The sequence below is a fragment of the Antechinus flavipes genome, chromosome 4 (genome assembly GCF_016432865.1).
Source record: "Antechinus flavipes isolate AdamAnt ecotype Samford, QLD, Australia chromosome 4, AdamAnt_v2, whole genome shotgun sequence".
NCBI classification, from domain to species: domain Eukaryota; kingdom Metazoa; phylum Chordata; class Mammalia; order Dasyuromorphia; family Dasyuridae; genus Antechinus; species Antechinus flavipes.
In genome coordinates, this window is record NC_067401.1 from 218,802,872 (window position 1) to 218,815,158 (window position 12,287).

The 12,287-nt window shown below is 35.0% G+C and overlaps 1 protein-coding gene across 1 annotated transcript in view; it reads right to left on the reverse strand.

Moving 5' to 3' along the window:
- Window positions 1-3,594: 3,594 nt before the first annotated feature.
- Window positions 3,595-12,287, reverse strand: part of CILK1 (ciliogenesis associated kinase 1) — an 83,483-nt gene continuing 74,790 nt past the window's right edge. Inside the window, 2 exon segments of the mRNA XM_051997158.1 lie at window positions 3,595-7,654; window positions 9,845-9,967. Of these exon segments, the coding sequence (XP_051853118.1) occupies window positions 7,500-7,654; window positions 9,845-9,967 (278 nt within the window). The 3' untranslated portion in view covers window positions 3,595-7,499.

A 12,287-nucleotide genomic window follows, 5' to 3' on the forward strand; every position in this document is an offset into this window, starting at 1 on the left:
ATTGTACACTGTAACAGCAAGATTATGTGGTGATTAACTATGATAGATTTAGGTTTTCTCAGAACTATAGAGATCCAAGACAATTCCAATAGACTTGAAATGTAAAATGCCATAAGCTTCAAGAGGGAGAATTATGAAGACTAAATGGGGATTGAAGCATAGTATTTCACCTTTTTTGCTTTTTTTTTTCTCATTTTTTTTTCTCTTTTCTGATTTTTCTTTTACAACATCACAAATATGGAAATATTTTTAAATGATTTTATATATATATATAACCTATATTAGATTGCTTGCAATCTTGGAGAAGGGGAAAGTAAGAGAGGGAAAGATACAAACACAAAATCTTACAAAAATTAATATGGAAAACTATCTTTACATGTAACTGGAAAAATAAAATGCTATTGAGGAAAATAAGTTTAAAAAAAAAGTGCATCACACAGAAGCAAATGCATTCCTAGGCCAGATATTCTTAACTTGGAGTCTCTGTATAAATTCCAAGGCAGCTGTGAACTTTGGTATGTGGCGGGAGAAGGGGGCGGAATTTCATCTTTTTAAAATTTATCTTTAAATGAAATTTAGCAATTCCTTCAGTTATTTTAAAATATTATTCTTAGTAGAGGTCTGTACATAGGTTTCACCAGACAGCCCAAGGGGTCCATGATATTAAAAAAAAAAGGTTAAGAATTCCTACTTTGAGCCAAGGTAAAGATTATCTCCTCCATCATTCTAGGGTACTATATTTCTATTTAAGTAACCCAATACAACATCCTTTTTTAGCAGTGACCTACTGGACTCAAGTCAAAAATACCTCTAAAAAAGTCTCTTTCTGTGAATTTGATATCTAGATATATCTTTCTCCCATATTAATTTTTAGTCCAATTGGACTTTCTCTTTGTCCCTATAATATTTCATCTTAGTCTTAATCCTGTTCTAATCCATGGGCAGATTTTTGAATCCTGATTTCATTATGTAAGATATTAGATATGCCTACTAACTTTATTGTATCTGCAGCTTAAAAAATAATGCTCTCTGTATTCTTCATCCAAGTAAATATATATATGTTGATATATTTAACCTGGGTTCAAGGGTAGACACTTTGGCAAGCTTTGTTCACTCTATTAATTAACATTCTTTCAACAACAAATTAATTCAACTTTGATTAAGTGGTTTCTATGTGTACATTACTGTCAAGATTTGGGGACAGCTGCCAAGTTTAGATATGAAATTGTTCCTGCACTCCCAGAGTTTGCAATCTAGTAAAGAATTATATTATGAACAAGGGTGATAACCTGGATAGTACACTGGAGAACTGCAGGGAACAAAGTGCTATATGAGTGAGGGTTAGTTAAAGGAACTCAGGATAGTTAGCTTAGACAAGACTCAGGAGTGACATGAGAGCTGCCTTCAAATATTTGAAAGTCTATCATTTGGAAGACAAAATAGATTTATTTTCCTTGGCCCTAGAAGGCAGAATTTAAGAGCAATGGGGAAGGAGGAGAGGAATAATAATTGTGTGTGTGTGTGTGTGTGTGTGTGTGTTCACTATGTCCAACTCTTATAACCCCATGGGTAACAGCCCACCAGTATTGTCCATGAAGTTCTTCTTAGCAAAGACATCAAAGTATTTTGCCATTTCTTTCTCCAGTGGATAAGATAACCTTTGCCCACGGTTATACAGCTAGTGTCTAAGACCAGGTTTGAGCTCAATTTATTATATCTATTTTTGTTATATATTATAGGTCCAGTGTTCTATCCACTAAGAACAGAGATTAAATCACTAGGACAGGTTCACATAGCTATTAAGTGCCTAAAAGCCACATTTGAACGCATCTTCCTCATTCCAACCAGGTCCAGCCCTCTAGTCACCTAGTTATCTAGCTGCACCTTTACAAATATTATCTCATTTTATCCTCACAACAACCCAGGGAGGTAGGTAATATTATTATTGCCCATTTTACAGATAGGAAAACTGAAGCAGATATAGGTCTCAAATCTAGAGTCACACCAGGAGATGAGTCTTTCTGACTCCAGCCATGGAACCTTGTCAGGGAGAAGAGAATTTTGTTTAGAAAGTTATCCAAGAAAGTAAGTGGAGCCCTAAAAGGGTAGCACCCTTTTTTTTTTTTGTCAGGGTTGATTTGATTATGGTTCCAGAACAGAAAAAGCTGGAAAAGTGAGAGATACAGGGAAGACACATTTGAAATGAAGAAGGAAATGGCAAACTACTCCAGTAACTTTGCCAAGAAAACTCTTAAAAAGGAGTTAGGACCAGTCAAACCCAACTAACAACAATACTGTTTAATTAGATATATTTATTTTGAATTAATGCAGAATTAATGGTCAGAATGAAAGGGAAATCTCAAAGGCTTGTGAGCTATAGTTTTACAGAAATAACTTTAGGGGGCCATTCTCAAGGAAAATCAAAGCTTCATATAGTAGAATGTATTAAAAGCAGGTTTTCTGAACAGGATTTTTAAAAATTCCTTTGCTTTTTTAACTGATACAAAGTGAAGTGAACAAACCCACCCAAGATAATCTTGTAGACAATAGGATCAATTGTGAAAGATTTAGCTATTCTCATCAACATAATAATAAAAAACAAAAGACAGTGAAAAATGCTATTCATGACCAGAGAGAACTGATGAACTGAATACGGACTTCCGCATACTTTTCTCACTATATTTCAACTATATATACTATATTTCTCACTATATATTACTCACTATATTTCACTATATATTCAATTTTTAAAATGAATTCTAAATTTAATATTTATAAAAGTCTTCTTGCTAGCTAATCTTCCTAAAGTACAGGTGTGACCATACTACACACACACGTTCATATTCAGTAAACTCCCTTAGGTCCCCATAACCTCCAGAATCATTTCTAAAATTCTCTATTTGCCATTCCAAGCCCTTAAAAACCAGGTCCCCTCCCAACTTTCTGGTTTCCTTCTATCTTGATGTATTTTGAAATCCAGTGACATTGATCTCCTGGTTATTCCTCCCATGAGACATTCTGTCTCTTTTTTATCATCATTTCACCGATAAATAAACCGAGGTGAATTTATTCAGCATCTTCATTGATTGTCCTCACATACTTAGAATTCCTTTTCTACTTATCTTCATCTCTTGGCTTTTTTGTCTTCCTTTAAATCGCAATTAGTATCGCATCTTCTACAAGATTGTACAGATTCCTCTTAATGGTAGTACCTGTCCTCTCTTATTTGTTCCCAGTTTATCTTGTATATGTCCTTTTTGTAATATTGTTTGCGTGTTGTCTCCACCATTGAACTGTGAAGAGCTTGAGATTTGGGACAGTCTCTTTATCTTTCTTTGTATTCCCCCAAGCCTAGCACAGAATTTGGTACATAGAAGGCATTTCTGTTAACCAAATAAAAAGTCTAATTATGAAACTCCCAAATTAGAGGAGAAACATCTGTGAATTGCTGCAACTTTATTTTGTAAATGCAATGTACTCAAGGTCCAAGAGAATTTTAAGATTATGCATAAACTTTACAGCAAGTAAAATTATAAAATATCAATTTCATCCTTGAATGTAAGCAAATACAGAAACAAAACCCTCAAGCCAGCATTTCTTAAAAGTAACTTTATTGGGGCCAGGAAAATTTTCTTTACACAAAGCTAATGGGTGTTCTTAAATGGCCATACAACACACTATTTGAAATGGAGTATTGGATTTTGTGGACTTTCTCCACAAATGACATTTCCCACTTGCTCTATTCTTTTATTTGTTTCTTTGCATTAAAAATATAATCTCACTCATTTTTTTTGTTGTTATTGCAAATAATCAGGTAATTAAATGGTCTTACTGATTGGTTAACTGAAGTGATTCCAAGCCATCAAATCAGCTTTTTAGTTCAAAATGATTAGCACAGGGCACCCAGGGAAAAATGAAATTCTGGATTAATGTGTTGCTCATCCTTGGACTCAGCTTTTTAACATATTTACAAAAAGATTTCTCACATTAACTTATACAAAAGTACAGTACATTAAATTGAAAATTTTTAAATCATCTTTAAAAACTTAAGAACATCTATTGGACATCCAAGTTGCTACAGTTTGCATCAAAGTATATAAAAGACTTGCATGTTAAAATGTTTTCTCAGGAACATATTGCTTTTGGTCACATTGTGAGCAGCTGCTGACAGTCTGCGTTCTTTCTTGGAAATGGCACAAAGCAATGACTGACCGATACAATTTCTATGAGTGAAATAGTTTGTTTAGAAAGGATGTACAGTTCGGGAATTCTCTTGAAATGACCTATATTTGAAAACAATAATTCACATAAAGCAAGAACTACATATAAATGTAAATCAAGGGTCAAGTTCTGATTTTGTTAACCATAGAAGAGGGAAGGGATTGAGTCAGCATTATGCATAAAGGTTGTCTACTCAATTTCCCTAAATAACCCTAATGCATAAGGGTGGTGGATTGATGAAAGAAAGTCAAAACAAATCATTCCCAATATTCCCCCCAACTCTAACACACACACACACACACACACACACACACACACACCCCTCCCCACCACCACTAATTCATCTTTCCTGTAAATCCAGTTTTTCCAAATATTGGGTTTTCTTAAAGCAGGGGTATTGCTTACATTTGCATTTAAAACTATAATTGCTATTTCTGGACATACTTGGACATAGTACAAGAGCTGAATCTATGGCCATTACTGATAGCCTGCTGTGCTTTTTTTTTCCAAGGTGATTAGCTGAGGTATACTCATAAACTGATACCATCAAGCTCATCATTTTTTGTGTGTTTATATCATAAATAAATATTGTTAAAACAAAAGCTAACAATATGTGCAGCTATTCATTTCTACTTAACAGAAAGTTATCATTTGCCTCTGCTATACAAAGTTGGAATACACAGTCTGTCCTTTACCCATTTGGCAAATAAAAGAGCACTTTATATGACTGCAGTCTGCAGTTAGATGACAGACACTCTAATTGCTAAATGATCATTGCATTCCCTTTTGTGGAACAGCTCTATTTCTTATATACAGGTAACTTCATTGGGCTTTGCCAGGGAAAGCTGTTGGAACTTCTGATGGACACAGGTAAATAAAAAGGAAAAAAAGAAAATAATTCTAATAGCTCGGTTTTAACAGAACATCACACAAATATTTTTTATAGTCCTATAATAAGAATTTGTCTTTTGGAAAGCATGCAAATCCAGTGTTTGGAATTGATAAAATTCAATGAATTCAACATAAATTAGAACTTGATGGAGATACTATATGTGTCTTATTTATGGTCTCCCAGGGGCACCGTTTACAATATGAAAACAGCTTCCCCCACCAAATCAGTATATGCTCATCTTTACGTAAACTAAATTTTTGTAATATTGTAGGCTAGAAAATAAATATTCACTGGTACACTAAAAAAGCCATTGTTGAAAGCATTTCATGTTGCTTTAAGAAATGGTTACACAATACAATAAAATGAATGAATGCAGCTGCAAAGTGTGCTTGCTTATATAAAGATATCGTTTTCTTTCTTAAATTTTGCTGCTGGTTTGCCAGCAATAAAACATAACAGTCCAAAAGACCAAACCCATATCCACTGTGTGCTTTAAAAAATATTTTTTTTTTGGTCTCCTTTGAATTCACCTAAGGGCATTAGATTAGCTGATAGATATGATTGCTAGTTTTTGAGTCAGATAACTCTCAGTGCACAAGATACTCCCAGTTTTAAATTTAAGACTTTTGAAAGTCATTGATCATTTTTTCATGATATAACTTGATACAATGAAGCAACAATTTATAAAGTGGGATTCTTGAACTTGGGAAAATAATTAACTTAGATATTGAGTCTAAGTTCACATACTATTAAAATGTTAATCAAGTTCAAATACTTCCAAAAACAATTGAAATCCCTATGTTCTGTGAGAGGCAGCATGAGGCTGCCCTTAGAACTGGATTTAAGTCCTGTACTACTAGATGAGTGGTCAGGGGCAGGTGATAATACCTCCAAAAGCCCCAAGCAGCTCTAAGACCATAAGTTGCAGATAAGTTGTTCGTCTGTATCTGTGAAGGGAGTTTCTGCACTGGAAATTCCATATGTGAATAAAAGCACAGGTATGGACCCAAATAACCACAAATATTTTTGTTTTCATTGGAAATAACTTTTCCTTTCACCATTAGTGAAGTTCATTAAAGGAGCAGAAGAATTGCACCAAAATGGGTCAAGAATAGGTCTTAACCATTGTTTTTTGCCTACAAACCAGCTTTGTCATTTTTAATATGCTGTAAACATTCCTTTCTCAGGAACAGCCTTATCAGATAAATACAGTATATCTTCCCTTTGTTTAAGAGAAATTAATGGTTAAGTTCAAATGTGACACATTACTGACACTAGTATTACTGTAAATTTGATTTCCCAGCAAACCAGATAGAGCCCAAGTCCTTTCTGCTTATCAGAAGTTATTATGAAGTACCTGGTAATGAGGGTGGATTACATACTGTCTAACCCTAACCAGCCCTAGAGATGTGCAATATATGTAAAATTCCCCTTGGAATGAAGGGGGGAAACTCCCTTGCCAAGGTAAAAAACCACTGGCTATGTCTGCTGGCACTCATTGTGGGGCAGAAACATAAAGTCAAATTGCCCGTTAGCCTTTAAATTAAATAGGCTTTTGCTTAACAAAAATTCAATTTTGTGTGTGTGCACAATTACTTATAGGATTACTCCCCACTAATCTGTTTCAAAAAATGAAAAGAAAGAAATAATTGAAGTGATCCCTAAACCTGTCTTCATAATACCTTAGGATATCTTCAATAATTTCAAAAGATGCTAGAAAATCTTCAAAATGAAATTTAAGAAATGCTATAATACTTTTAGGAGAGGGGAATCATAGTGCTACAAACTCAGATCAAGGAAAACAGGGCATCTGAAAAAGTTGGGAATCACTTTTACAGTACTAAAACCAAACCAGTTTGTCAGAGTAAGCTAGATGTGCCTAATGTGCTATATTTGCAACTTAACCATGTTACAAATAGCCAAAAGGCGAAGGTGAATGCCCCTGTATCACACAGCCCTAAATTGCACCTATATTGCAATACTGCATTAGTTTCACTGCATTTCTTTATTTGTATAAAATATTTCCTGGACACCACCCCCCAAATTAAAAGTCTTTTTTAAAAAGTTCATTATAAAGGTTCCTGTATAAAATGCCAAAACATAATTTCCTATATACAAAATGCTGCTGTTTAAGAAAATAATAAGACCCAGTTATAGAACAAAATAATTTTGTACAAAAAAGGTACATATTGGATTCAAATGAATATTTTTTAAAAACTTAAAAAAAGGAATATTGAAATATCTTAATGCAGAAGATAACTATAATATGTTGGGGGGAGGCCTTTGCTTGTCATTTCTCATGCTTATTGCAGGTCGGACAATTTCCTTCACCATCATAATCAGATGAAAAGTTTCCTGCTTTTCAGTGCAAAGTGCTTCATGTCTGTCATCGTCGAGATGCATATTTAGAAACCCAGTCAGTACGTCCATGAACTGGCTGGGCTGCAGGGGGCCGAGGCAATAATCCTGGGGTACTTCTGGGCTGGGTGTGGAAAAGGGGTCGATTATGATGCGGTCTCACAGACTTCAGTGAAGCATAACCTACAAAAAAAAAAAAGAATGATGATGAAAGAAAAAAAAGGAAGGAAGGAAGGTAAGGAGGGAGGGAAGGAGAGAAGAAGGAAGGAAGGAAGGAAGAAAGGAGGAAGACAAGGAGGGAGGGAGGAAAGAAGGGAAGGAAGGAAGGAGGGAGAGAGGGAGGGAGGAGGGAGAAAGGAAGAAAAGAAGGAAGGAAGGAAGGAAGGAAAGAAGGAAGGAAGGAAGGAAGAAAGGACTGGAATCTGGTTTTACTTGGGTTTCTTTGTACTCAATAATATTTACAGAGCACCTATAATGTGCACCACATTGTGCAATATACTGGCCATATAAAAACAAAACCAAAATAGTTCCTATCCTCCAGGAGTTTACATTCTACTGGGGGATGTAAGATGAACACAAGTGACTAAATACAAAGTATATGCAAAGTGATTTCAAGAGAGAGAGAGAAAGGAAGAAAGCAAGCATTTACTACGTGGCTACTATAAGCTAGGCAAGAAATTAATTCAGGTTATTCACTGGAAGGCCAGATACTGAGGTTGAAGGTTAAATACTTGAGCCACATAGTAATAAAAGGGACTCATTAGAAAAGACTGATTCTGGGAAAGATATAAGGCCAAAGGAAAAGGAGATGGCAGAGGATGATATGGATGGATAATGTCCTTGAAACAATTAACATGAACTTGGATAGAATTTGAGAGATAATGGAGGATCGAAGGGCCTGACATGTTCTGGTCCACAGGGTCATGAAAAGTTGGACATGATGGAATAATAACATAAGTGGTATAAACAATATAAATATTATCTCATTTGATCCTCACCACTATACTGGGAAATAGATGCTTTTATTTTTTCTTCCATTTCATATTTAAGAAAATGAGCTAGGGCAGTTGATGGATAGAGAACCATCCCTGAAGTCAGGAGGACCTAAGTTCAAATCTGGCCGCAGACACTTAACACTTCCTAGCTGTGTGACCCTGGGGAAGTCACTTAACTCCAACTGCGAAAGAAAGAAAGAAAGAAAGAAAGAGAGAGAGAGAGAGAGAGAGAGAGAGAGAGAGAGAGAAGAGAGAGAGAGAGAGAGAAAGAAAGAAAGAAAGAAAGAAAGAAAGAAAGAAAGAAAGAAAGAAAGAAAGAAAGAAAGAAAGAAAGAAAGAAAGAAAGAAAGAGAATGAAGTAGAAAGAGGTTAAGTGAGTTACTTAATGTACTATATTAGCAACTTGACCATATCACAAGTGGTCACAACATGAAGGTGGTTGAGCATTTATCTCCTCTGAATGCCTACCTGCCTACCTCCTTTGTATTATATGCTCTCAATTACATCTCTACTGTCCAGTATGGTTTTTTTTTTTCTTTTTCGTTATTTTTTTTTTTGTTCATTTGTTTTTCAATCACGTCTCACTCTTCGTAACCCCATTTGGGGTTTCCTTGGCAAAGATACTAAAGTGGTTTGCCATTTCCTTCTCCAGTTCATTTTTCAAGTGAGGAAACTGAGGTAAATAGGATTAAGTAATTTATCCAGGATTACACAGCTAATAAGTATCTGAGGTCAGGGAGATAAGTCTTCCTGACTCTAGTACTGGCACTCTATCTGCTATACTGCCTGCACTATTGCCCAGGGTGATATAGCTATTAAGTTTTTGAGGCTAGATTTGAGCTCTGTTTTTCCTCTAGATCCACAGTCCTATCCATTGTGCCACCACTTGGTTAATATAGCAGAGAGAATAAAGAAAGACTCCCTTGTAAAAGGTAGCACCTGAGCTGAGCTTTGAAGAAAAAAAATCAAAGATTCTAAGATAAAGAGGGGAGAATGTAGTATACTTCAAACAAATTGCTTATAAAATAATAAAGATATCTCTGACAGATGTTCACTCAAAACAGTGTGTAGACTATTTTCTTCTGTATCTGGAAAGGTGGGATAGCAAAGTACCATCTTCCAGAAACCCAGCCATCCACTTTCAGACTCTGACTCCTAGGAAGTGCCCAATCCAGGACTCTCCCTGACTGCCCACACCCCATCCCAGCCAATTGTCTCTCTTTATCTAGCCTTCGAGGGCGGGATAAGGGAAGTGCCCAGAAATTCTAACAGACATTGAGTCTTCCCTGTTGAGAAATGAAGCTTCTGCCCAGCTGTCGTGGAATATATAAATGGACCTCTGTATGCACAATTAATGCATTGTGTTAACTGAACTTACCAGGAGAAGGATCGGAAATAGGAGCTAGGTGCACCCTCTGTCCAGCAGAACCCACTTCTTTTTTCAGAAATGGAGGGAGATAGCTACCAGTCAGTCTGCCAGATCCTGAATAGCCAGAAACAACTGGTGGACAACAAAGGTCCATTAGTGAGATACCACATAAACCATGGGACTTTCTGAGGAGCTCACATTCTATTTTGAGGTAATAACATGCATACAATAATAAAGATATAGATAAAAATAATTACAAAGGAAAGGAAAGTGAGTACTATTATTATTAATAGCTAATGTTTATAAAGTATTAGCAATTTATAATAATTATCTCATTTGATCTTCACAACAACCCTGGGAGGTAAATGATAGCATTTATCTCTAAAATAGAGATTTGTAAAAAAAATTATAAAATACAATTGAGGAAAAAGTGAAGTGTTTTGTCTAGAATCACATAACTAGTAAGTATCTGAATTTGAATTCAGGTCTGACACTTCATTCACTGTACCACCTAGCTGCCTCTTGGAGCTGAATGGAGGTGGAAAGGTTTGATGTGGGAGATGGTATCTGAGTTAAGATTTGAAGGAAATTAAGAATTTTAAGAGGTAAGAATGGAGACATTCTAAACATGGAACACAGTTTAGACAAAGACAAAGATGGGAGATGAAATGTTATGTGTGATGAACAAGGAAGATACGTTTAGCATACAGAGCATAAAATGGGGTACACTATAGGGTCTCATCATATATATAACATTCAAATTTAATTATATATACTCGAAAAAAAAAAGGAAAAGAGAAACTACAATTTTAAGTAAAGCACTCAGTGAGTAGATGACATAAAATCTATATTCTGATTTCTCATCAGTCTCAGTTCCCCCATGCTTCCATTTGTATAAAAATCTCCCTTAGCTGAGAGTCATGAATTTCAGTCTTAGAAGCCATCAAATTCTACCCCTTTATTTTATAATTGAGGAATCTGAAGCACAAAGATATTCGATTTTTAAATGATTTGTTCTAGGGCACACAGCTAATAAGTTTCTAAAACAGGATCAAAGATTGGTCTTGCTATATAGATGTAAGCCCAGCACTCTATTCTCTTGACCATTCTGTTCCTTCAGGGGATTGATTTCCCTATACCACATTCCTCACTCTCCTATCCTGAGGGTGCCCCACTTAAAACAGAAAAGCAGGGAGAGGGGAACTCAGTAGAGTGAACACTAAATGGATTGACACTCCCACTTCACGTACTAGTTGGATCAATACATCTCTTAGAATCAAATCTTATCTGGAATTTACCAGCTTGCCAAGTTCTCTTACTTCTAATGTTCCACAGGCTGTTTAGCATAAAGACTTATGACAGATATGGATAAGGACTAGATCAAATCTCCCAGATTTTAAAGGCCAAAAGTTTCAGAGGTAAATGAATGTACTGCATAGTAGATTGTAGATATGATTAGTATAAAATTACAACCATAAGAAGGATTAATGGTTTTCTATGGAGGATAATTTAGAAATGCATTTGGCTGAATTGACATCATCTGATTGGCAATAAGTTTTGTTTCATGTTTTGAATACATGATATTGCATATGTTGTTATTGTATTTCAGAATTCTCTCATGTCATGAAATGTTTTGGGAAACCATTCTGTCAGAAATATTTTCAGAAATTAACTTTCCTTTTAATCTATATTATGAATTGAGATTTTAAAAGAATGTGATAAAAACAGGTATTTGAAAAGTTAGATATTTAATAGGGTATATTTTTGTTTTAAAATAGATGATCATAACAAATTAACTATAATAAAGAATTTTAACTTGAAAATTTTTTATGGTCACTTATAAAAATTATGAAAATGTATGTGGTGGTTTAAAGATATAATTTCAACGTATTAATATGAGCTAATTATCAGATATTTAATGTATGTCTGAAACGCCAGAATGTGGAGTTCTAATTTATAAGTAAAGGATAAAAGAATTGTTAACTATAAGTGAAACATAAGTAAATATACTCAAGCCCTACTCTGTAGTTAAAGAAATTTTGTTATTTGAGGTAAAAATTCTTGGGAATGTAATTTATTACTGTTCTGAATTTTGATTATAGGGATCATTGTCTGAATTGACATGAAATCAGTAGTAGAAAATCACATTTCCATTCTGCTAGAAGTAAATTTGCATGCCCGGGGAAAGTGTTGGGGATGACTTTAGCATGAATCTTAACAGACTCATTTTCTTCATTGTGCTGTTTCCTTATGGAACAAGACATTTCCCCAACTTGGTTAATCCTTAGCCTTAGCTTTTGGTACTCTATGACTGTGTGATTAGCTGTCAGATATAATCCGTGACTAGACTCAAACAGAGCTAAGAGAGTTTTTTCCTTGTTATGATATATATCAGTTCAGTCTGTGCCCTTTAGGGAAGGAGTGTTGACATTATTATAACTATATTTCTCAT